Genomic DNA, 27,308 nt, shown 5'->3' on the forward strand with positions numbered 1-27,308 from the left:
CCTAAAAGACGCATACTTTCATATTCCAATTCACCAAGGTCATTGCAAATACCTCAGTTTTGTGATATCAGGCAAGCACTACCAATTCAAAGTATTCCCATTTGGAGTGACTACAGCGCCCAGAGTATTCACCAAATGCCTGGCGGTAGTTGTAGCTCATCTCCGGGACAACATATTCACGTCTTCCCCTAACTAGACGACTGGCTCATTAAAGCCAGTACTCACCAAAACTGCCTGCGAGACACTGGGATCAAAATACATCTACTTCATCAATAGGGTTTCTCAATCAATGAACTATAGTCACACCTGCACCCTTCGCAGAAGCAGAATTACGTGGGAGTCACTCTAGACACAGCCAAAGCTTTAGCCTCTCCCATGTAGCCAGAATTCAAAACATTCAGTCTACTAAATTACAGGTTCGAGGCATGTGGGCTGCTAAATTCATATCTGTAGCATAGATCGCCGCCTAGTGTTGGGTCCGGATGATTGCACATTGTTGTCCTGGAAGAGTCTTCGAAGTATCACGAGATAGGTGGCTCCTCCCCTGGACTACAGTGCGCATGGGCATCGACTCCATCCCCAGATTGTTTTTTCCCGCCATTGGGTTCGGATGTGATTTCGACGTCTCCTGTTCGGAATCGTAATAGTACTTTATCAAGGCCAAAAGGCCTTATTGGCACCGTCGGTATTGTTCGCGTTCGGTTTCGTCTATCTTCCAGCTCGTAGAGTCGGATATCCGGGGGGTCGTGAGACTCTTCGGTGATCGGGGCCTAGTCGACGCAGCAAGACTTCGACGGCATGGAGCGGAGTCCATTCAAGAAATGTCCTGTGTGTGGATCCAAGTACCCACACATCGACGTCCATCCTGTGTGCAACAAGTGCCTGTCGCCGGACCACGACGAGGCCAACTGTATGGCCTGTTCCAGGTTTCGATCGAAAAAGACGATCAAGCTTCGGCGCGTGGCGCGCCTTGAGGCCCAGCGATCGGCTCCAGCACCGGTGGACATCTTTGACGACCCCGCGGAAGACGAGCAAGTGCGTCACCTGCAGATTTCCCCTACCACGGTGGAGGTCGAGTCCGAAGACGGAGCTGACGACCACAGTCCCGACATTCAAGAAATCGTCGAGAAGGTAGGGGACGACGACGAAGCTTATGGGGCCATGGAAGATAGCTCGGAGGAAGAGTTATGCCCCGTTCGTACTCTTACAAAGGCTCAGGTCACGGGATCACCACGCGGCCTTACCCACGACCTTACACCTCGATCCACGGCCCCGCCTTCCGGCTCGGCTACGGACACCTCCGCGGAGCCGCCATTACTGAAAACGAAACCGAAACCCTCGGTACCGGTGAAAACAAAAATGGCCGACACGCCATCGAAACCGAAGACGTCCGCTCCGGTGCCGTCGTCTTCGGGGGGCCCCCAAACAGGCGCAAGCTGCCGAACAGGCTACGGTGACGAAGGTGGTTAAGGAGCCAAGCTCGAAGAAGCCCACCGGGTCGGAGTCTACCAAGGGAGACAAGCCGACGCCCAAGAAGACTGCCGAGCCTGCATCGGGAAAGTCTGTCGCGCCGAAGACCAAGGGGCCCGTTGACGCGAAGTCGGTGAAGGCCGCAGAGCCGAGGTCTGGGGCCGTGACCCCTAAAGGAAAGCCGATCGATCCGAAGCCATCGACGTCTACGGTAGTGGACAGTGATCGAAGCGCACCAGTCACGAGTGCTCCTCGACCGGACAAACACAAGTCAGCCACGCTCGGGTCTTCCCCAGGGGGCGGACCACGGACATCAGTCGGATCGACGAAACCGTCCGCTTCCTTTACGAAGCAGGTCTCGGACTCCCTCAAGCGCCTTAAGGACAAGGCTTCGGCATCGGAACCGAAGGCTCATTCCGCGCCGAAGCTAACAGACGCACCGAAGACCACATCGGCACCGCTCGTCTACACGTTGCCGCCTAAGGTGGCGCCAAAGGCCTTTGCACCGTGGTCGGTGCCCAAGGACACCGTGTCGACGTCCACTCCACCGGCTGGGACCGTGGGTCCTCGACAACCTTTGGCTGAAGAACGGTCGGAGCATTTCATCGATGCCGACACCGGCAAACTCACGCTATACAAGAGGAAGATTACTTCGCAACCTTTGCATTCCTTTACCATTCCTCTGAAACGTAAAAAGCCTGCAGCAGACACCCCAGTTCTGGTGGAGCAGATTCTTCCTCAGCATAGGCGGAGTGCAACACCTTCACCCACATACTCAGATGGGGATGGAGGGGACCAAGATGAGGAGTACAACTTCCCTGCTCATACAGAGCCTGATGAGCAGCAGGACTCATGGATGGATACTGGTGATCAAAGGGACCAGCAGACGGTCCAGGATCCATAAGTCTATAACGTAAAGCCGTCCCCCACTGAGGACTCTGCGGCATTTAATGCCTTAATCGAAAGGGCAGCTACAAACCATAAGGTGGAGATGCATGCTGACCCCGTGGAAGTGGACTTCCTTTTTGACACTTTCTCTACTGCTGAAAAAACTGTCAAGACTCTCCCAATGTTGAAAGGGGTCCTTAAGCATGCAGCAGACATTTTCAAGGAACCCACGAGATACCGGGTGGTAAACCCACGCATTGAGAAGAAATACAGACCGGCACCTGGCGACCCCACTTACATACGGGGCCAGTTGCCTTTGGACTCTTTGGTGGTCTCAAATGCCCGCAAGAGGGCAAACTCCCAAACAACTGTTGAAGCTCCTCCCCCAGACAAAGAGTCAAAAGTGCTGGAGGCATCTGGGAAGCGGGTAGCAGCTCAGGCGGCCAACATATGGCGCATCTCAAACACGCAAGCTCTCTTGGCCAGATACGATAGGGCGCACTACGACACCCTAGAGCAGCTGTTACAACACCTCCCAGACCAGTTTAAAGAGGGAGCTGAAATACTTATTCAAAAGGGGAAGCTCATCTCCAATGCTGCTATAAAGTGTGCGCTAGATGTTGCGGACACAGCAGCGAGAGCAATCAACACTAGTGTGATGCTGAGATGCCAGGCATGGCTCCGCATCTCGGGATTCAAGCCGGAGATACAAACTACTATCCTCAATCAACCCGTTAATCCAGACAGGTTGTTTGGCCTAGAGGTGGACACCACCCTAGAGAAGATCAAAAAAGATACCGAGACTGCCAAGTCCATGGGAGCTCTCCAGTCACAACAATTTAGAGGGAACACTTTTCGTCGCTCAGGCAATCGAGGTGTTAACAGAGGGCACATGTTGCAGCAGACGCCATTCAATAAAAGTGGCGCACAATCCTCCTACAGCAAGCAGGGCAGAGGTGGATACAGAGGAAACAGTGCCAAGGGTAGAGGCAGAGGCAACAACAGTTCCCGTTCCTCTGCCGCCAACAAACGGTGACTCCCTGTCACTGCCCCCCGACCATCCAACACCTGTCGGGGGGAGACTCCAACAGTTCCTGCCCGTCTGGAAGTCCATCACCACAGACAGGTGGGTCAGGAAACGTATCCAGTTCGGCTATTGTTTAGAACTGACGTCCACCCCACCACCCATGCCCCCAAAACACCGTCCTATGTCAGCAGAGCACTTGCACTTATTGCAGCAGGAGGTTCTAGTGATGCTGCAAAAAGGCGCAATAGAGCTCGTGCCCGTGGAGGAGGAAGGCACAGGGGTTTATTCCCTGTACTTAATCCCAAAAAAGGACGGCTCGCTCAGACCAATTCTAGACCTACGCCCCTTAAACCAGTACATTCTTTCAGAACACTTCCACATGTTGACACTGCAGCAGGTTCTTCCCTTGTTACAACGGGGAGACTTCCTCGCAACCTTGGACCTCAAAGATGCTTACTTTCACATACCACTCCACCCCTCCCACAGAAAGTACCTCAGGTTCACCATCCAAAACAGGCATTACCATTTCAAGGTAGTCCCCTTCGGAGTGACCACTGCTCCCAGAGTGTTCACAAAATGTCTGGCGACAGTGGCGGCACACCTTCGGAGACAGAGTATACATGTCTACCCTTATCTGGACGACTGGCTCGTGCAGGCAAAGTCAGCCCAGCAGTGCGCCGCAGACATGTCCCACACCATTCACCTCCTTCACAGTCTAGGATTTACACTGAACTACCCGAAGTCACACCTTCAGCCAGCCCATGTGCGGCAGTATTTAGGCGCGACGATCAATACTCTGGCTGCCACAGCTCAGCCGAACCCAGCGCGGATCGACAACATCCAGACGCTGATCCAAAAGTTCAGACCACAACACTCACTCCCAGCGAGAGTGTTCATGCAGTTGATAGGCATGATGGTCTCCTGCATCTTCATAGTCCCGCACGCGAGACTCCATATGCGTCCGCTCCAAGAATGCTTAGCGCATCAGTGGACTCGGGCTCAAGGACAACTAAACGACCTAGTGTTGGTGACGGGTCGGGCATACAGCTCTCTGCATTGGTGGAATCCACACAACCTTTGCAAGGGCCGACCGTTCCAAGAGCCTGTGCCACAGATTACACTAACAACGGACGCGTCTCTCCTGGGATGGGGGGCTCATGTGCTCCACTATACGGTGCAGGGACTATGGACAGCGCAACAAAGAAAGATGCACATCAACTACTTGGAGCTGATGGCAATCTTCATGGCACTCAAGTCCTTCAAAGTACATCTGTGCAACAAAGTCGTGTTGATCCGGACGGACAACATGACAGCCATGTACTACATTCAAAAGCAGGGAGGTACGCACTCTCCACAGTTGTCTCATCTGGCTCACAGCATGTGGAAGTGGGCCATTCAGAGGAACATCTTCCTCATGGCGGAACACCTCCCGGGCACGGACAATCAGATGGCGGATCTGCTCAGCAGGTACAGCCACCAGATGCACGAGTGGGAGTTACATCCATCAGTACTCCGCCCATACTTCCGGCAGTGGGGTCATCCAGAGATAGACCTGTTTGCCACGCCGCCAGGTTCCCTCACCCACTATCGCAGGGCAATGCGATATGGATGAACTGGTCAGGAAGATTTGCGTACGCTTTTCCCCCAGCGCCTCTCATTCCGCTGGTGGCAAGAAAGCTCAAGCAACACTCGCTGACGCTCATCCTAGTTGCTCCAACGTGGGCGCGACAACCGTGGTACACCACGTTCCTCGAACTCTCCGTGGTACCGCATCAAAGACTGCACCTCACACCCCGGCTCTTGACGCAGAACCGTGGCGACATTCAGCACCCGGATCCGCAGCAGCTCAATCTGGCGATCTGGCTCCTGAAGTCTTAGAGTTTGGCTACCTTGATTTGCCCCCTGAATGCATGGACATCATCCGGGAGGCAAGGAAGCCCACTACCAGAGCTTGCTATGCAGCAAAATGGAAGCGGTTTGTCATCTACTGTACAGAGCACGCTATCAACCCGCTCGATGCCTCTATTCCTAATATCATCTGCTATCTGTTGCATCTTTACAAATGCAATCTAGCATACGCTTCCATTAGGATACACTTATCCGCCATAGCGGCTTATCTCCAAAACAGGCAGCATCTCTCTGTCTTCAGGGTGCCTGCCATTAAAGCATTCCTGGAAGGGCTGAAGCGGGTCATTCCTCCCAGGACCCCGCCAGCTCCTGTGTGGAACCTCAATGTGGTGCTCACCAGATTGATGGGTCCCCCATTTGAACCTCTGCATTCATGTGAGCTTCAGTTCCTCACATGGAAAGTGGCTTTTCTCATTGCCATAACGTCTCTAAGACGTGTTAGTGAGCTACAGGCGCTCACCATCCAAGAGCCATTTATACAAATTCATTCAAACAGGGTGGTGCTGCGCACTAACCCCAAATTTCTCCTTAAGGTGGTGTCGCAGTTTCATGTCAATCAAACTATCGAACTGCCCGCATTCTTTCCCAACCCAGAAACGGTAGCAGAAAGGATGCTCCATACGCTTGATGTCAAGAGCGCTTATGTACTACATTGACAGAACACAACCTTTTAGAAAGACACAGCAACTCTTTGTTGCCTTCGCAGCCCAGCACAAAGGCAACCCCATTTCCAAAGCAGGAATAGCCAGGTGGATCGTTAAGTGTATTCAGATTTGCTATCCGAAGGCTAAGCGCACTTTAACGGTCCCCCCCAGGGCACACTCCACACGCAAGTTGGGGGCCTCCATGGCGTTCCTGGGTAACATTCCTTTGGAAGACATTTGTAGAGCAGCCACATGGTCTACACCACACACGTTTACCAAACATTACTGTGTAGATGTGCATTCCAAACAGCAGGCAGCTGTAGGACAGGCTGTTCTTAAAACACTTTTTCAAACTTCTGCAGCTGGCACGGGCGGCCGCCGTTAATGGAGGGACTGCTATGTATTCTATGCTACAGATATGAATTTAGCAGCCCACATGCCTCGAACTGAATATGCTACTTACCAGTATGCATCTGTTCTTGGCATGTAGGGCTGCTAACATTCATATCGCCCACCCTCCTCCCCGGCGCCTGTAGCGGCTGCAGACTTTTTCTTACATTTTATCTCTAGCATGGCCATCACTTTCACTGTTGAACTCCATCTTTGCCGCAATGGCTAAAAACAATCTGGGGATGGAGTCGATGCCCATGCGCACTGTAGTCCAGGGGAGAAGCCACCTATCTCGTGATACTTCGAAGACTCTTCCAGGACAACAATGTGCAATCATCCGGACCCAACACTAGGCGGCGATCTATGCTACAGATATGAATGTTAGCAGCCCTACATGCCAAGAACAGATGCATACTGGTAAGTAGCATATTCATTTCAATCCAACCACACATTACCATCCAGAGTATTCATGCAACTGCTGGGAATTATGCCATCTTGCATAGCAATCGTACCTCATGCAATACTTCACATGCATCCCCTACAAGAGTGCTTATGATGCCAGTGGAATCAGTCACATGGTCAATTAACCGATCTAGTGTTGGTAGTCGGCCACACCCATCACTCTCTGCAGTGGTGGAACCCACAACATTTATCAAAAGAATGGCTTTTCAGCGACCCTATTCCACAGATGGTGCTCACAGCAGACGCATCTTGAACAGGTTGGGGTGCCCATCTCCAGAGTTACACAATTACGGGTCCCTGTAGTGACAAACACAAAAGCCTACACATCAACTATCTAGAGCTTCTAGCAATCTTTATAGCACTCAAAGCTTTTCAAACTCACCTAATAGCGAAAGCTGTACTAGTCCGGACGGACAACATGACAGCAATGAACTATGTACAAAAACAGGAAGGGACACACACTTTCCAACTGCCACGGCTTGCTCAAGCCATTAGGAATTGGGTAGTCCATCATAAGTTTTATCTTCTGGCAAAACACCTCCCAGGAGTAAATAACCAGAATGCCGACCTCCTCCGCGGAAGGAGACAGCAAATTCACGAATGGGAACTTCATCCCCAAGTTCTCCTTCCGTACTTCCAACAGTGGGGCTTCCCGCAAATAGACTTGTTCACTACAGCCGATAACGCAAAATGCCCAAGGTTCTGCTCCAGGTTCCCACACCTGCTCTCAAAGGGCAATGCCCTATGGATGAACTGATCATGGATATTTGCCTACGATTTTCCACCTTTCCCACTAATTCCGTATGTGGTTTGGAAGCTCAGACAAACATCCCTCACTTTTATTCCAGTAGCTCCCACAAGGGCCCATCAACCATCGTCCACCACCCAGTTGGAGGTATCTCTGGTTCCACATCAAAAGCTTTACCTCACATCCAGCCTCCTTACACAGAACCATGGAGACATCAGACATCCAAATCCCAAGGATCTGAATTTAGCTATCTGGCTCCTAAATTAATAGAGTTTGGTTATTTAAATCTACCACCAGACTGTATGAATATTCTAATAGAAGCAAGAAAGCCTACAACCAAAGCTTGCTATGCAACAAAATAAACCCTCTAGATGCTTCTACACAAAACATTATTTATTACCTGTTACACTTACAGCAAAGTGGACTAGCGTATACATCTATTTGTTTACACCTTGCAGCAGTTGATGCGTATTTGCAGAACAGGCAACATTTATCACTAATCAGAGTGCTAGTGATTAGAGCCTTCATGAAGGCTTGAAAAGGGTGCCACCACCAAGAATTCTTCCTGCTCCAGTATGGAATACCAACATTGTACTTGTAAAGCTCATGGGTCCACCTTTTGAGCCATTACACAAATGCCAGTTGCAGTTTATCTCATGGAAAGTTGCTTTCCTCATTGCAATCACCTCTATCTGATAGAGACATCTAGCCGCAGATTCCTTAACTTAAAATATCTCCAGTCGTCAGACTGGATCCGGAAAATCTTGCGCAGCAGCACCTCGGCGCGCCGGGGGCCGCGCCGTACGGCGCTGCCCTGATGTCGTCCATGGACTACATGTCAGCGGATCCATATATGCCCCGCCGACATCAGTTTTCTTCTTTTCAGCATCACGACGTGGATCCTGGCAACCAGCAGTTCCTGGCCTGGTGTTGGGCCGTCTCTGTACCGTTGGTGTTGTACCGGAACAGTGTGCAATGCCCTCCAGGTTTAAGGCCTGTGCATGTCAGATGTCTGGCACTGACCCACACCTTATTTGCATGTGATGCCTTGGTGTGCACCACAATTCCAAAGAATGCGGCGATTGTCAACAGATGAAGCCGAAGTCCCTATGGGAAAGCCGTATGAAGCTGTCGGGTGCACGGCTGTCCGGCCCAGCTTCTTCTCGTCGCCGCTCTCCCTTTCCAGGGGGGGCTCGTTCCCATGACCGGCACCCTAAAAAAGGTAAGCGGAGCCGCAAGCGTCCACTGAGGTCACCTCCCGTAGGCGTGCAGCTGGCGCCCATTCTTCTCGTAGCGGGTCAGCTAAGGGCGCCAGGAGTTCACCTCCACCATAACCTCCTTTTCCAGGAGTTGGAGCGATGCGCGCCCAAATGGAGGCCTACTCCCGGGCTCTACAGGCCTACTTCGAGTCCTCCTCTCTCCCTGGCGCTTTCGGGCCCCACAGAGGCGGAGGGTACTCAGGCAGGGCCCTCATCTGCGGATCCTTCCCCGACCAGGGCTGTGTTTACCAACTCCGGAGCCGAGGCGACGACGTTGGGCTGTGGCCCAGACCATCCTGGTCGCTCTAGCACACCGCCAGTCAACACATAGCCTAGTGCGGCTTCCTGCGCGGACGGCGGAAGCGGCGGCGTTGATGCCGGGCTACACGTCGGACCCAAAGCCGGGCACGACATCCAACCCCACACCCGGCTCTAAGCCTGATCCCACATCTGGGGCAATGCATGATTAGACGCCGGTCGACGTCGAGCTAGCGTCCCCAGTGGAGGCCGTCGACGTCCAGTCGACTTCGACACTGCGCCCACTGACTCCGCTGTCGACGCATCCCTTGCCGCCGGAGTCCATGCCTGAGATTGACCTCCTTTATCTCGAGCCCATTTCCGTGGAGCCCTTGCTACCCCTTGGGGGTGCTTTATTAGAAGTCCTGCGTGACACATGGCACGGCCCTATTCCGGAGCCCCGGTTGATCGGGCCATTGCTGGTTGGCACCGTCCCGAGGGGGGGGGGGGGCCGGGGCAGATCGCACTCGAGCCGTGGCTCGCAGTCAGGGTCGAAGTCCCGCCGAGATGAGACAATGCAGGAGGTCCAGGATGATGTGCCCTGACCTTTGAGGGAACTGACTCATGCTTTCTTTATATGCCAGATATAGGTGACCAGGTGCGATGCTGCCATGGCTGGTGGCCACACTCAGTTTGGTTTGAAGAGGGAGCAACAGCCTAGTTCTACATGGGCTGCTGTGTGGGGATCCATTGGAGGGGGTGGCTCTTGGCTCCCAGTTGGGGCCGGGACCACACTCCGACCACGACAGGTGCTTCCATGTTTGGGAGGTGCGGGGTGGTGGGGGGGACGTTGGGGGCTGTTTTTCAAGGTGGGGGAGGGCTCCCGCATAAATTGCTGCTTGCGGACCGTTGTAGAAACTGCCTGTGCTGCTTTTGTGGGGCTGAATCGCACTATGTACTACTACATAAATGTCTCTGGATGGTGAGGGAGGGCGGCTAGGCCCTGGTGGATTACGGATAATGAGCTGGAATGTGCGGGGGATGTTGGATAAAGTAAAAAAGGGGGCGGTTTTTACATGGGCCAGGAGGAGGGAAACTGACATTCTCCTGCTGCAGGAAACACACTTGCTAGGCACTAAAGCGCTATGCCTCCAGCGGAATGGCTTCATTCATGCGTACCACTCGGGGTTCACGAGGGGTTGAGGTCCTCATACATCGTAGGGTCCCCTTTGTTCACAAACGCACATGTATGGATACACAGGGTAGATTCATTTCTGTGCAGGGGGAGATTGGGGGAGATGTTGTGATAATTGGCAGCGTGTACGCCCCACCACCGTTGCAGTGGCCCCTGGTAGAGAGGTTGTTGTCCCTTTGGGTAGATATGCCCACTGCCCTGTCCGTTGTGGGTGGGGACTGGAATGATGTCATGGACGTCTCGTGTGACCGATGGCGAAGCGCTGCTAGTGTTCAGGATGCGACTGGGAGGGAAGGTCCGGCCACTAGATTGAGGGCCCTGATCACGGGTCTAGATTGGGTAGACACTTGGAGGTACAAGCATGGGTCACGTAGAGACTTCACGTATTTCTCCACAGCACGTGACTCCTTCTCTAGACTGGACTACATGTTTGTTCCGAGAGTAATGGCTAACAGAGTCATGTCCGTGGAGATCCTGCCGCGAGCGTTGTCTGACCATTCGCCGGTTTATGTTGTCCTTGACACTGGTCGCACTCGGCAGCCGTTTCGGTGGCGCATGTCGCCTTGGCAATTGATGCAGGACCCCTACCGTGCTCACATGACACATGAACTTGCGCATTTCCTTTCCACTAACGTGGGTACAGTAGACTCCCAGGCAACGCTGTGGGACGCGATGAAGCCCGCGCTGCGGGGGATAGATATCTCGTGGTGCGCGGCGGCGAGTAGGGAGAAGCGTAGGGACCTAGTGCGGCGCGAGGCAGACTTGGAGGACCTGGAGCGCAGGGGGCGAGAGGAGGATGGTAGACCGGCGAGGCGGCAGCTGATATTGGCACATCAACAATAAACTGCGGTACTGCTGGAAGAATCCCGACAGGCCTGGTTAGCCACGCGGAGTCGTATTTACCAATGGGGTGACAAGTCCTGCAAGATGCTGCACCGCCTGTGTCAGGGCATTATGCATGCCCAACCGCTGCCCCGGATAGTGAGCCCAGATGGGGAGCCTCTTTTGGAGCCCGCTGTGATTGCCGGGAGCTTTGCTAAGTACTACGAGGCATTGTACACGCCCTGGGAGTGCCTGGAGGTGGAGGTCGTGCAGCGGTTTATTGACGACCTTCCTCCGAGGACTGTTTCGGACGAGGTTCCTGGACCGTCCTTTGACAGATGATGAGTTGGCCACGGCTTTGGGCGAACTGAACCCGTGTAAGGCGCCGGGACCTAACGGGTTCCCGAGCTGCGTCCTCATTTTCGCCTGGTCATAGAGGAGGCGCGCGAGAGTGGCACGCTGCCCCCGAACTGGAGGCATGCGGAAGTGGTGGTGTTCCTGAAGCCGGGGCGGCCACCGGAGAGACACGAGTCGTATCGCCTTGATCAACACCGAGGCCAAGATCCTGGCTAAAGCACTTGCCAATAGACTCAAACCCCATATCACAGACCTGGTTCATTCGGACCAGGCCAGCTTCATGCCACAGCGTGCCACTCGCCATAACATTAGGCGAGCCCAGGTCGCGATTTCAGCGTGGCAGGGATTGGGGGAGCAGGTGGCACTGCTATTGGCGGACATGGACAGGGCGTTTGACTCCCTGAGCTGGACGTATTTGTTTGCCCTACTGGGACGCCTGAACCTGGGCCCTCACTTTTTGGCGTGTGTGCGACTCCTTTACACGGACTTCACGGCCGCGGTGCGGGTGGGGAGGGGGGTATCCTGCTCCTTCTGCATTCTGCGGGGGACAAGGCAGGGATGCCCCCTCTCCCCATATCTTTTTGCGCTAGCGATGGAACCTCTCGCGGCATGGGTGAGAATCGACGCTCAGCTGGAGGGCTTTCGGTGGTCGGCAGACCTAACTGATAGAATAGCCCTTTATGCAGACGACTTGTTGGTTTTCCTTACGGATCTGGGGCGATCGGGGCCCCGTCTTTTGCGATTCCTACAAATCTTCGGCGAATCCTTGGGTCTGTACATGAATCCCGGGAAATCTACACTCTGGATCCTGGGAGGGCCGCAACCGGTGGGGGATTGGGCGTGGGGGCTCCAGTTGGCCACGGATGGCATGAAGTACCTGGGTGTATTTCTGTCTGAAGACGCGACTGTTGCCCGTGAGCGAAACATCACCCCGGTCTGGGAGCGCACTCGGGAAGACATGAAGGTGTGGTCTAGGATGCCGCTCTCTATTCTTGGTAGATCGGCCATCTTTAAGATGGTGGCGCTCCCGCGCCTAATATACCAACTGCAAAACCATCCAGTGTTGGTTCCGCTTGACTGGTTCCGGTGCCTTAACGCGGCATTGAGTGGCTTTTTGTGGGAAGGGGGCGCAGTGCGCGTTGCCCTGCGTACTTGCTTTAGGTCAACATACACTGGGGGTTTGGCCACGTCGGATGTCCTATCATACTACCAAGCGTCCCACCTTTTGGTCTTAAATGAATGGTGGTACGCAGACAGAGTGACCCCGCGTACGCCGTGGAGAGGGCCTTGATGGGCACTGCGTCCGTCCACACACTGTTATATTCTGCACCCCTTAGGAGGTCCCTGCTGTCAGTCACACAGGTGGTCTTTCAAATATGGAGACAGGCCCTACGTAGGATGGGCTGGTGGAATGTCCTTACCCAAGAAACCCCACTGTGGCGCAATGGCAGGTTGCCCCCAGCTGGCCACATTGACGGGCTTCCGGGGCTGTGATGCGATAGGCATCTCTACCCTTGGGGACGTTATGTCCGGTAGTATACTCAAGTCCTTTGATATTCTACGGGAGGAATTTGAGATGCCACGCACCCTATTCTATAAGTATCTCCAGTTTCGCCATGCCCTTACGCCATATACTGTGGAGTTGGAGAGTCTGCCTGAGTTCAGCCCACTGGAGGCTAAAGTTTTCATGGGGGTGCTGCCCGATAAGAAACTGTCCCCCATCTACCAAACCATTGTACGACACTGCTCCACAGACCTGCAGCGACTCAAGGCCACATGGGAGAAGGATATTGGGGGAATGGATGAGGAGGATTGGGTGGAGGCTCTGGAGGATCCCAGGGGAGCAGCAATCTCCACGCGCCTGCGACATGTCCAATTTAGATACCTCCATCGCACATACTATACCAGACAACGCTTATGGAGGGCGGGCCTAATTGCGTCCCCGGATTGCCTTAGATGCGGGTCAGAGGTGGGAACACTGTTGCATACGGTATGGGACTGCAGGGTGCTTCAGCGGTTCTGGAATGGGGTGTTCCGATGCCTGGATGAGGTGTTGGCATGGGTGCTTCAGAGGGATCCTAAGTTGGCTCTCCTACATGTCATGGCTGGGGTAGGGGGCAATATATACAAACGTCATTTATTATTGCTGGGACTGACACTGGCCAAACGAGACATTGCCCGCTCATGGAAGACGCCCCAGGCCCCGTCGCTCATAGCCTGGAAAAATGGGATGGACTTTTGTATGGGGCTGGAGCAGCCCATCTACGTGGCTAGGGGCTGCCCTCGAAAACACTTCAAAATTTGGAAGAGGTGGGCGGACTATCGGGGTCTGGAACTGGACTCGCCACCTGAGGACGATGCTGTCCACCCTCCCTGACCGGTCGACAGTCAGAACTGTATTACAGACACATTGGTGCACATGGCAGGAGTTTCGATAGACAAGCATGACACAGGCAGAGCAGGCAGCGGTGCGTGGGAAGGGTTGGGGGGGTTTGGAGGGGTGGGGGGCTTCAGTTTCATATTATTGCATATATGTTTGCTTCATTAAAAGAACTGAATGCATTTGTACCTGCTACATTGATACTGGGATTGTCTCTGGATATCAGAGCGTTGCGTAATATGTGTTCCTTATGCAATCAATAAAATCTGTTTTCAAAAAAAAAAAAAAGGTTCCCATTAAAGACACTTCGAAAAGGCACACTCATAAGCCAACTGCCGACTCGATGCCTAAAAAAGCTACGGAGCCGAAAATTTAGACGCCAAAGGATTCATCAAGTTCACAAGAGCTATTTACACCGGATCCACAACAAAAAACTCTTGTTAAAGATTTTAAACTGGACAATTGACTCTCAGCTCCAAGAAGAGACCACTTGAGGCACCAGCACCTCCTCCCCCTGCAAAGAAGAGAGACATTGCAACCTCTCCATTAAGGGTCCCTTCTCCTCTTCCTCCCCATGCTGTTCCTACTCATACACCTCCTCCACCACAGCACTCACCTACACCATCTCCTAACCCAGACGATGATGTACACACAGACTCTGATTATGAAGGTGGGGGTGCACATTACCCACCAAACACTAATAATCTCCCTCAGTCACCTAATCCATGGGATGATTACAACACCCCTGATGTGCCTTATGTCCCACAGGATGATGTCGATCCTTCCAGACCTTCCCCACCATAAGTTTTAACCTGCTAGTCCAGAGAGCTGCACAATACCATGGGGTGGACTTACATACTGATGTAGTCGAGGAAGACTTCCTATTAGACACTTTTGACACAACACAAAGGTCTACGGCCATCTTGCCAATGCTTAAGGGCATCATCAAGCACGCAACAGAGGTCTTTAAAGACCCCATTAGAGCTAGGGTCCTCAATCCCCGCATTGAGAAAAAATATAAAGCTGCCCCTGCAGACCCAGCTTATATTAAAGGCCCGGCACGATTAGATTCTTTGGTGGTATACAATGCACGTAAACGTGCTAATTCCCAAACAGGTGAAGCCTCACCACCAGACAATGAATCTAAACTCCTTGACGCATCTGGCAAGAGAACTGCGGTACAAGCAGCTAACATCTGGCGCATTGCCAACACTCAAGCCTTGCTGGCAAGATATGACAGGGCACATTACGACGAACTAGAGTCCCTAATATTTATGTTTATAGAATGTTTTATAGCGCGCTCTATTACTCACGAGTATCCTGGCGCGTGTGGTGTCGTAAGATGAGCAGAGGCAGAGTGAGACAGTCTTGATTAATTGTTAGAATGAAAAAGGTGAGTTTTTAAAGCTTTTTTGAAGAGGAAGATGTCCTGAATAGCCCGGAGGTGAAGGGGGAGTGCATTCCAGGCCCTGGCTGCTGTAACAGAGATAGACTGGCCCCCCAGCCTTGCACGCTTAAATCGGGGTACGACCATCCTACACTGGTTAGCTAATCTCAGGCAGCAATTGGGAACATACATAGAAAAACGTTTTCTTAAGTACAGTGGCCCTTGCTCGTGTGTCGCTCTAAAGGAGAGAACCAGCGATTTAAATAGAATCCGCTGTGCCACCGGCAGCCAATGTAGACTGCGCAGATGAAGGCGGACGCTAGACCTCCTAGGGATATTAAACAGGAGTCTAGCTGCCGCATTCTGGACAACCTGGACAACTAATGCAGCACCTACAAGACAAATATAAAAACAGGGCTAATGAACTTATACAGGAAGGTAAAAATATCACTAATACTTCCATCCATTGTGCCCTAGACGCTGCAGATACTGCCTCAAGGGCAATCAATACCAGCACCTTACTACGCAGACATGCCTGGCTACGCATTTCAGGTTTTAAACTGAGGTGCAAAACTCTATACTTAATCAGCCATTTGATTAAACACATTTATTTGGCCTAAATGTTGACGTGTCTTTGGAAAAAATGAAAAAAGACACCGACACTGCAAAATCGATGGGAGCCTTGCAGCAGCAAGCGCCAAGACGTTCTTTTTGTCGCTCATCGTACAGAGGCAACACAAGAGGCTACTCGTCAGAAACTCCCTCCTCTTCCTACAAAACCCCTGGCCAATAACTAAAGTAACTCATCCAGAGAAAGTATATTTTGATACCTTGTTGGTTCTAAAAATAAAACCACTATATCTTTTGATACAAAACAGTTGGCCCAGAGTTCAGTTCTTGAGTGTGTGAGACCATTTGCTGACTGTGTACAACAAATGCTTTACACTGTTCTCTGATACTGCCTTACTGCTAGAACAAGCTACCACTTTGAAGAGTAAGGTTATATCTAACTTTAGCGTTTGCCAAACCTCTGGGGACTTGGGACTCTGTGCACACTGAACCTCACTTTGGTCTATTATATACAGAGCCACTTCCTTACAGTGACATGCCTTATGGTAGTTTGTCCTTCCTCCTGGGTTCTGGACTGGTTGTTCTTCACCGTCATGTATTGTGGTTGCAGCCTTTCTGCTGGTTGCTGTGATGGTTCACCGTGGAGCTATGGCTCAATACTAAGTCTCGTGCCTCTGATGGCACAGGTTCCCACGTGCCAAGGGTTTGAATGCTTCCTTTGCTCTGCAACTTATTCTGCTTCCGGGGGAGGTTTTAGACTTAACAATTGCGGGGGTCCCTCCCAGAGTGGTGCTCTGTTCTTTTCCCTCCCTCAGTTTACAATATACGGTGACTGGCACTGTCCTTCTATGGTGATTTTTTTCACCATACCTTGTTTTTTCTTTTTCTGCACACTGTTCCCATATTTTCACCGTTTTTGGTGGTGGCTTCGCGTTCTGACGCAGAAAAGTCTTCAGACGAAAACTGATGTCACCGCGCCAGGGCGGGGCATATATGGCTCCGCTGATGTGTCGTCCATGGACGACGTCAGGGCGGAGCCGTACGGCGCCGCCCCCAGCGCGCAGAGGTGCTGCTGCGCAAGATTTTCCGGATCCAGTCTGATGCCTGGGGATATTCTACGTTAAGAAATCTGTGGCTAGACTATGTCTCTACCAGAGACATTGTTACCGAAGGTAAGTAACTTGTTCTTTAGGAGAATTGGTGAGCTACAGGCATTAACATTGCAATAATCCTTCTTTTGGCTACACATAGACAGGGTAGTTCTCCGTACCAACTCTAAATTCCTTCCCAAAGTAGTTTCTGCTTGTCATATAAACCAATCAGTTGAGTTACCGGTGTTTTTTCCTCAACCTGATTCTGTAACAGAACGCGCTCCTCACACACTAGGCGTTAAAAAGTCCTTACTGAACTACATAGATAGGACAAAACACTTTCGCAAAACAAAACAACTATTAGTTGCATTTGCTCCAAACGTTTTCGCAAAACAAAACTATTTGTTGCATTTGCTCTACCTCACAAAGGCAATCCCATTTCTAAATCTGGCATTGCAAGATGGATTGTTAAATGCATTCAAACATGCTGTGCTAAAGCTAAAAGGACTTTAGCCATACCACCTAACGCGCATTCTACTTGCAAAGTAAGGGCTTCTGTGACCTTTTCCGGTAACATTCCTCTAGTAGCATTCCTGTAGCATTCCTATAACATTCCTAAGGCATGTAACTACACCACACACATTTACCAAACACTATTGTGTAGATGTATTAGCACATCGACAAGCTAATGTAAGCCAAGCAGTACTTAAAACACTGTTTCAAACTCCTCCAACATCTACACGGCAGCCACTGCTTTGGTAGAATACTGCTTTGTAGTCTATGCAAAGCATGTGTAACTTCAGCACAAATGCCTTGAACAGGTAATGTTACTTATCCTTTAAGCATGCGCCCACCCGCCTCCCCGGTTACCCGTAGTTGCAGTTAATAATTATACATTCATACGCATGGACATATCTATACTACTCTTACTTACTCCATTGTCGCCCTTTTGTGGGAAAACAGTCCAACAATGGAGTCGATGACCATGCGCACTATCACCAAAAGGAGGAGTCACCTTGCCTCGTGACTAGGAAAGACTTCATAGAAGAAAAACAACTTGCAAACATCCGGACCCAAACTAGATGGCAGCAGTATGCAAAGCATGTGAATCTACAGCTCTATATGCTTTGAACAGATGCTTACTGGGTAAATAACATTATCCTTATTGAGCCACATTTATTGCATACTGCTGTAGATTCACGTGACCTCCCTCCACACCAGAAGCTAGTGATGATCATGTTTGCCATACTTTTAACTGAGTGCATGTCATATCATCAGCACACACTCTTGAGTCAAAACGTTCCACTTGTACTACTCTCCCTTTAGCGGGAATACAATCTCAGGTGGAGCCGTTGTGCTGATGCATTCTGGGACACAGCATGACTCACAGAAGGTCTTGTGACACAAAATTATTCAAAGAAAAACATGTTTCAAACGTTCAGGCCCAGCATTAGATGGCAGGGGTATGGAGAGCATATGAACCTATACCACAATGTGCTACAAAAAGATCGTTACAGGATAACTGTTTCACACCCCTAGCGTATGTAATTGATTTGATTTGATTGTTTGAGCACTGCAGTTTTTACCACATAATAGATTTATTTGCAGGTATATAAGTGTTTTTCCTACCTGAAATGGCTGAAAATAACACGGTCAGAGAATGTACAGTTTGTATTCTTTGCAATCTAATTTAACTGACCTGGAGATATGATTTGGTCCCGCGTAATGCTATTGTCCCCCCTCACCCCCACACACGCGCACACACAGCACTGTGTATAGTGAATTGGGCATGGTCGTTATGATGAAAAAATCCATATTTCACTCAGAACTGTAAAATAGCTGCTTTATTTAACGGTTATCTGTGAAATGTGGGTTTTTATAGCACCATATTTCGTACACGAAAAGAACTTAACCATTTAAAAGATGTATAGTATCTATGCTGATGAACAGTGTAATATATTATTTATTACTATTATTTTGTGTGGGGAGGGGCCAGGACTCCCCAGAGGCCAAACGTCTTTCTCTTCTTCAACAATGGTAATGGCATATCATACTTTACACATATGCATATATGGCTTAAACCATGGCATTATTATGTGTATTTGTTTTAACAAAATACATTTCACCAAAGCCAAGGTGGAAGGGGTCAGTTAGTGCTGCAAGGTAAAATCTCATTGGAAAGGGCTCGAGTATTAGTGTTGTTGACATGAGTAAAGTAATTGTAATTTGTGAGACAGTAAAGTATTTTTCTCATACCAGTTTTTCTAATCTGTAGTAATACATTCAAAGTTTACCTTTGCACTGTAGTAATGAATGTTTGAATGTGCTATTAATACTACAGTTGCTTTAAGTAACATGAGGTATTGAGCCACATTTATTTTCACTGGAATGGCATAAAAAAGTGTGTGTGCAATTTAGTATGTGTGTCCCCAACCAGTGATGAAGAGTATTTCAATTAATTATTGTTTAATATGTTTTTGTTTGGTGAATAATTACTTACAATTGCTCATCTCCGAATTTAACTCCTTTTTTAGGTACCCCCAGGGCAACATCTGAGAGCTATGAAGAAGGCCTGAAATACCCTAAACAAATTAAACGCGAGTCCCCTCCAATACGAACTTTTGATGGTGCCATTACTAAAGGAAAACCATATGATGGTGTCACTACTATTAAAGAAATGGGACGCTCCATCCATGAGATCCCACGGCAAGACTTGCTTGGGCAAGACAGTCGCAAAACTCCAGAAATAGTCCAGTCAAGGCCAGTTATAGAAGGTTCAATATCCCAGGTAACTTTCCTTAAGATCTTGATTTCTCTTCACACCAGTGAGCTGCCTACGATTTCTCATCCATGTTAACCATACAGCCATTGGATGGTTCCTGGTAACTCTTTGATTTAATTTAATTCCAAATCGTTAACACTTGCCATTTCATATCACAGCAGACATAAACAAGTAACTTGTGTACTCCTTTCAGTGATTCTCCAATGCGTATCATAAGCTTACGTGCCCCTTTGCAAGAGCACTATTTAAAGAGTTTACATTTGCCACTTTTATTCAGAAAGGCAGTTTTTAATTCAAATTGTTGCAGCCTATTGGAAAGACTGTATTGGCCGAATTTCATTTATCTTTTCTTTGAAAAAAAAGGAATTCTTATTTAAAATGGTCTCTACTTTGATAAAAATTGACAAAAGCCAGTTTACCAACTATTTGTTAATGACAATTAATGCGAAAATAGGTCAATGTAGGTAGGTAAGCTGTGTACACGTTTCCAGAAAAAGCTTATCAAGGGCACCAAAAAAAACAGGCTGTGTAGCAATCAGGAAGACTGATGGCACAAGGAGCTGCTTTCTTGTAAATCTGAGGAGCAGGGAGAAGGCACGCCTTCAGTGTTACTTGTTATGATTGCCTGGTCTTTCTCTGAGGGTGTTTCAGGAAGAGATAGGATCACTTACATTGGAGGGTATCATCTATCACCCCTTCTGTGGACCATGGTGTCATGCATTTTTCTGGTTCCAAATGCTCGTCATGACACCTTTTCAGCACAGTCTCAACTAGAAAGTGCTGTCAATTCTCTTGGAAATGAGAGTATGCCTTGATGCTCTTTTAAGTATCAATCCAACCATGGCCATGTGGGTGCCAATATAGAGCAGCCTTTTAAAGGGCATTTTTTCCCACCAATACATTCCAACTCACATGATAGACACAGACTATTTTCTTATTGAATGGGGTGTTCACCTGTACTATCTGCAAGTTCAGGGCATTTGGTCTCAGAAGGATATATCGTTTGACATCAGTCTTCTGGAACTTAGAGCAGTACACCTGGTTTTCAAGTTTTGAAACGCATCTTTCAAGACACACTTGTCCATGCTGACAGTAAGATAGTAGTGTGCCCCTTAAACAGCCACTTAGCACCAATCCAGGCTACTATTTCTCGAAGCCTGTGGCTTATGGTTTTCACTGTAGATTACATTGGGTCACATGCCAGGAGAGAATGCAGAAGCAGATTTCCTGAGTAGGCCTCAAGTAGAACTATGAACAAATGTTGAATATAACAATTGCTCAGGCTTTCCCAGAAGGGACTCGCACACTAGGAAAGAAGGAGAATCCCCATTTGATAGACTGTTAAGTGAAATTTCTATACCTGTTTCCACTGATAACCCTGATAACATCATTATTCATCTGAAAGAGACACGTTAGTGATAGATTCCTTACCTTAGAATATCCCCAGGCGTCAGACTGGATCCAGAAAGTTTTATAGTCAGCAGTACCCCTGCGCGTCGGTAGGTGGTGTTGTGCGGCTACGCGTCCGTTGCTGGCGTCGTAAGCGCTGAGATGACGTCACGGAGACTACTTAGGCCCCACCCATGCGCGCTGACGTCAGTTCTTTCTTTTTCGGCACCAGTAAGTGCAGATCTGGTTAGAGCACGTACCCTACTCACTTTTTGACTATTCTTTAGAGACTTTTTGTCTCTAGTCAGTCTACTTTGGTGCACGTAGGGATGCCTGGTTTTAAGTCTTGTCGGGCCAGCTGTCGCAATATGTCGGTGGCGGACCCCCACGATGTCTGTCTCTACTGCCTGGAGTGCGACCACGACTTTCGGTCCTGTATGGACTGTCCATGGCCCGAAGGCCTTGAGGAAGCGGTGCCGGAAGCGGCCCCCCGAAGCTGCTTGAGGTCCACTCGTCCCAGCGCCGTTCTCGGTCCAGGGGCCGCTCCAGAGAATGCTCACGGAGCCACCACCATCGCTCCTCAGCTCCAAGTCTTCACCCTCGTATTCGGGTAAGAGACAACACAAAAAGAAGTCTAAGAAGCAATATCGCTCTCCGACGTCCTCCCGTCGGTCCCCAGATGCGGACGAGGGGGACAGGGGTTCTGCCCCTGCGGCTTCTTTGGAGCCCGGGAGTCCCGCGGCCTACCCACCTTATACGGGTCCGTCGGTTTTCCCCGCACAGGTGCAAGAATTTCTTGCTACCATTGACTGCCTGTTTAGGCCTCGGGTTCCCGCCGGTGCGCCTTTGGGCCAGCGGTCCCCTGTCAGGATCCTGCCGGTGCTGCCGCTGGCTTTGGCCCCGGCGCCACAGGATCCTGCGCCGCTGGCTCTGGCCCCGGCGCCACAGGATCCTGCGCCGCTGGCTCCACCCACGGCGCCACAAGTTCCCTCACTTCCGGCCCTGGTGCCACCCTCGGCTTCGGCGCCGCTGTGGATGCGGTGTGTTCTGCCCCAACCCCAGTTCTAGGACACTTTTGTCCCTAACTGATATCCGCATTGGGACAAAGCGCCGGTTCTGCCCCGTCCGGCGCCGTTCCCGGCGCAGTTTTTTCCTTCCCCAGTCCCTGCCCTGCCGCCTCGGTGTGTACCACATACGGCGGAGGTGGAGGACGAATGGGAGGAGTCCAAAGACCCTCTTGCTCGTCAGTGTGACTCTGAGCAGGATTGGGCGGACGCGTTTGGCCAGCGGCCTTGATGGCTCCTCTGACCCAGGGTTTGCCTCTCCCCCGCCTACCATGGAGGAGGGCACCTCTTACAGGGTGGTGCTCCATCGGGCAGCTGAGGTTCTCAACCTTGATCTCCCTATGAGGGCCCCAAAAATGAATCTCCTCACTGAGGTGCTCCAGACGGCGTCCACTTCGTCGGGGCTCCTGCTGCCATTTAATGACGCCCTCACTGATGTCTTACTGGGCACTTGGTCGTGAACGGCCACAGGGACCCCTGTGGATAAGAACGTCACCAGGTGTCAACGCCCTGCGCCGGTTGACCCTGCTTTTCTGACCACTCATCCTACGCCTGAGAGCCTGGTCATCCAAGCATGCCTTTCCCACGGTTCCGCCGGATATGGACTCTAAGAAGTTGGAGCAGTTCGGCAAGCGGTTGTTTTCTTCGGCCAGCCTTGGGCTGTGGTCGGTGAACACTGCATGTCTTTTGGACCGCTATTCTCACGCGGTGTGGGATACAGTTGCACAGGTGTTGCCTCAGTGTCCTGAGTAGGTCCACGCTGTGCTGTCCCAAGCTGTTCGCCATTCAGTGTGGTTTTGACACCACGGACTCACTAGGCAGGGCATTTCTACAACTGTGTCGCTTCGTTGAGATCTACCAGGTTCTTGCCAGATGTCCAAAGCTCACTCATGGACATGCCCTTTGATGCCACTCGCCTGTTTGGCGATAAAGCCGACAGTGCGCTGGAGCGTTTTAAGGACTCTCGGGCTACGGCCTAGTCCTTGGGTCTTTCCACCATGCGCCCGCCACGTCTACTTTTAATTCCTTTCGAGGCCATGGAAGGGGTGCACCTGCCTGCTCGTTCAGTCAGAAGCCTGCGCAGAACCAAACTCAGCGTGGCGGTAGGCGTGGAGGCAGCCGTGGCGACACAGGGGGGCCAGCGTGCTGGTCAGTCCGCCTCCGCTCCCGCAGCATCTGCCTCAAAGCCATCCTAGTCCAAGCTTTCGGGTGCACCCGCCAGTTGGCGGCAGGATTCGACATCACCTTCCCCACTGGCGTTCTGTCACTTCCGACAAGTGGTTGCTGCAACTCGTCCGGAGGGGTTACTCCCTTCCCTTCGAGTCTACCCCCCCCTGCCATGCCACCTCAGTTCCACCGCATGTTGGGGGATCACTTCGTGCTTCTACAACAGGAAGTCATGGCCCTCTTGGCCAAGGGGGCCATTGAGTGCGTTCCTGAGCCAGAAGTAGGACGTGGTTGTTGTTCCCACTAGTTTCTGGTCCCCATGAAAGACAAAGGGGGCTTGGGTCCCATCTTGGCCCTCAGGAACGTCAATCGCTTTCTTCGGAAGGAGAAGTTCAAGATGTTGACTCTGGCTCAGGTCTTGGCTGCCCTCGCCCCTGGAGACTGGATGGTAGCGTTGGACTTGCAGGATGCATATTTTCACATCCCTGTCCTGCCGGCCCATCAGCGTTACCGGCGGTTCACGGTAGGCCAGGACCATTTGCAGTTTGCCGTGATCCCCTTCAGCCTTACCAGCACCCCTCGGGTGTTCACGAAAGTTGATGGCGGTGGTCGCAGCTCACCTGCGCAGGTCAGGGGTGTCAGTCTTTCCCTACGTCGACGACTGGTTGTTGAAGGCTCGCCCCAAACAATTGTCACCCACCTTCAGACTACGGCTGACCTCCTGCATTTGCTGGGGTTCTCCATCAAAGTGCCGAAGTTGCACCTGAGTCCCTAGCAAAAGCTCCCCTTCATCGGAGCGGTTCCGGTTTCGGGTTTATCCTCCCGAGCATCGAGTCTGGGATATTCAGGCTATGATTCCGATTTTTCAGCCTCTATCCCAGGTTTCAATCAGGATGACCCTCCGGCTCCTGGGCCTGATGGCCTCCTGCATCCTACTGGTGCAACATGCCAGATGGCATATGCTGGCTCTGCAGTGGCACCTGAAGGTCCAGTGGGCACAGCATCAGGGCAACCTGTCTGATTATGTCCTCCAGATCTCGGAGGGCACTGCACGACAGTTGCAGTGGTGGCTCACGAATCGCGATTGGGTCAATGGTAGATCCCTCTCCCTTCCCCAACCGGAGCACACAGTGGTGATGGATGTGTCCCTCCTGGGATGAGGCGGCCACTTGGGAGAGGCGGAGATCAGAGGCCTCTGGTGTCCGGCCGAGTCCCTGCTCCATATTAATCTTTTGGAGCTTCAGGCGATCCGACTTGCACTGAAAGCATTCCTTTCCTCTGTCCGGGAAAGTGTAGTGCAGGTGTTAACGGACAACACCACCGCCATGTGGTATTGCAACAAACAGGGCATGGTGGGGTCGTGGACTCTATGCCAGGAGGCTCTATGCCTCTGGACATGGCTGGAACATCAAGACATTACCTTGGTGGTTCAACACCTGGCAGGTTCTCTAAACGCCAGGGCGGACAAACTCAACCACCGGTGCTTGTTGGATCACGAATGGCGTCTGAACTCTGATTTGGCGCAAAGTATTTCAGCAGTGGAGATAGCCTTAGTTAGATCTATTAGCCACCGAAGAGAACGCGCAATGTCATCAGTTCTGCGCATTGGAATTTCCTAGGCGGCACTTGCTCGGCGATGCTTTTCGTCACGAGTGGAGTTGCGGTCTGTTGTAAGCCTTTCCGCCCATACCACTTCCGCCCAGAGTGCTGAAGAAGATTCGGCGCGACCGGGCCCAAGTCCTCCTTGTGGCTCCGGATTGGACACGAAGATACTGGTATCCCGAGCTACTCAGCATGCGATCGATTCCCCGATCCGACTGCCTCTTCGGGAGGATCTTCTGTCGCAGCAGCAGGGGCCGGTCCTCCACCCGAACCTGTCCAGCTTCCACCTCCATGCGGGTAGATTGAGCGGTGACAGTTGACAGCCTTCGATCTTCCTCCCGAAGTCTGTTACGTCATTCTGGCAGCCAGGCGTCCCTCCAATAAGATGGTATACGCTTGCAGGTGGAATAAGTTTGTGGCATGGTGCACAGCGAAAGCTGTGGATCCCCTTTCTGCCCCTCTTTCCGAGGTTCTTCTGTTCCTTCTTTCTTTAGCCCAGCAGGGCTCTGCTCTGGCCACTATCAAAGGTGATCTTTCGGCCATCTCCGCCTTTCTACGGCTTCCAGATCACCCTTCTCTTTTTAAGTCCCCGGTTGTTAACCGTTTCCTGAAAGTCACTAAGCACAAGTTTCCTCCCGTGCCGTCCATAGTGCCTCAATGGGACTTAAACCTTGTTTTGACGTATCTGATGTGCGCTCCCTTTGAGCCCCGTCATAACTGTCCTTTGCGTCTTCTCACTCTCAAGACGGCTTTCCCGGTAGCCATCACCTCTGCCAGAAGAGTAGGTGAGCTCCAGGCTCTTTCTTCCGAACCTCCTTTCCTTTCTGTTCATCCGGAAAAGGTGGTTTTAAGGACCCGTCCTTTCCTGTCAAAGGTTGTCACGCCCTTCCACATCAGGCAGACCATCACTTTGTCCACCTTCTCTCTGCCTCAGCATCCTTCAGAAGAAGAAGAGAGGCTACACTGTCTGGACCTGAATCGTGCGCTCTCGTTCTATCTAAAGCTCACACAACAGTTCCTGGTGGATGACCACCTCATTGTTGGCTACGTGGGTGCCATAAAAGGTCGGGCCATGCACAAACGGACCATCTCTCGCTGGGTCGTTCTGTGAATCAAAGCATGTTACTTATTGGCTAAGAAGGCGCCTCCTGTGGGGCTCCGTGCTCATTCCACCAAGGCGACGGCAGCCACTACTGCCTTGGGACGCGGCGTTCCCTTGCATTTGTCAGGCAGCTACATGGGCTTCGCTGCACACGTTTACCAAGCATTATTGCCTTGACAATCATGTCCGGAGAGACGGCTTCTTTGGCCGTTCTATTCTCTGTGACTTTCTGGTGCAATCTTGTTCGCATGCCCTCCACCGGGGTTGGTATTGCTGGGTTATCTATTCTAAGGTAAGGAATCTATCACTAACGTGTCTCTTTCAGATGCTCAAGTTACTACTTGTGTAACGATATATCTCGAAGAGACATTAGTTAGTGATAGATTCCTTACTGCCCCTCCCATCCTCCCCATTCTGCGAACTGATTTCTAGGGTTAAGGACATCCCTTTTAGGCCCCTAGTTTCATGGCACATGGGGTTAGTTTCTTGCATGGCTCTGCGTTCCTGGCGCTGAAAGCCGTATACAGAACTGGCATCAGCGTGCATGGGTGGCGCCTAAGTAGTCTCCGTGACGTCATCTCAGCGCTTACGACGCCAGCGACGGACGCAGAACCGCACAACACCACCTACCGACGCGCAGGGGTACTGCTGACGAAAAAAAAGGAAGCTATCACTAACTAATGTCTCTTACAGATACATCGTTACACAAGCAGTAACGTGTGCATCTGTACATGATCTAAATGACATTTCTGCTAGGCCACATTGATACTCATAGCCCCAGTGTGGCCAAGCCATTTGTGGTTTATTGATCATTGTCTATCAGAACAGCAACACTAGAGGCAACCTTCAAGAGTCTATCTACTTCACATGTTTGGAGACTAAAGTCTAACTCAGTTAGCATTCAGTGTAGCAGTATAGCTCAGTTATTCAACCACTATAGACTCTTGAATCTCCTTGAACAGTGCATAGACATTCTAAAAGGTGCCAAACGTCCATCTACCAGATCTTTCTGCATATTTAAATGGAAGAGGTTCTATATCTGGTGCTTCTAAAAGAACGTCAATCCTTATCTTATTCACTTGGCTTAGCTGGCAGTTGCAAGGCTTGATGGCAAAGTGGTAGTACGGTCAGTATTGTCCTACTATCAGAGGTGTGGACTGTGCAACAAAATTCCCCAGTTATCTTATTTATTTTTTTTGTTGAAGAAAAGGTTTGTTAAAAGGTTTTTCTGGTCACACAATTGTTTATAGTGATTCTATATTTTGAAAATTGTTTTAATTGTTTTAAGTTCAGTCAAATCTGGTTAACATGTTTGGCAGACCCCGGAACACCTTTTTCAATATATATTAAGAATCAAGGGAAAAGAC

General features: G+C 50.9%; 1 protein-coding gene across 15 annotated transcripts in view; it reads left to right on the plus strand.

Annotated features, from left to right (window-relative positions):
* NCOR1 (nuclear receptor corepressor 1) overlaps nucleotides 1–27,308 on the plus strand; it is a 1,934,049-nt gene that overhangs the window by 1,337,813 nt on the left and 568,928 nt on the right. For all 15 annotated transcript variants that reach the window (XM_078679968.1, XM_078679976.1, XM_078679969.1 and 12 more), the window contains one exon: nucleotides 19,370–19,623. In XM_078679968.1, coding sequence (XP_078536094.1) covers nucleotides 19,370–19,623 — 254 coding nt within the window. The remainder of the gene's footprint in view (nucleotides 1–19,369; nucleotides 19,624–27,308) is intronic.

The sequence above is a fragment of the Lissotriton helveticus genome, chromosome 3_1 (assembly GCF_964261635.1).
Source record: "Lissotriton helveticus chromosome 3_1, aLisHel1.1, whole genome shotgun sequence".
In the NCBI taxonomy this organism is placed as follows: domain Eukaryota; kingdom Metazoa; phylum Chordata; class Amphibia; order Caudata; family Salamandridae; genus Lissotriton; species Lissotriton helveticus.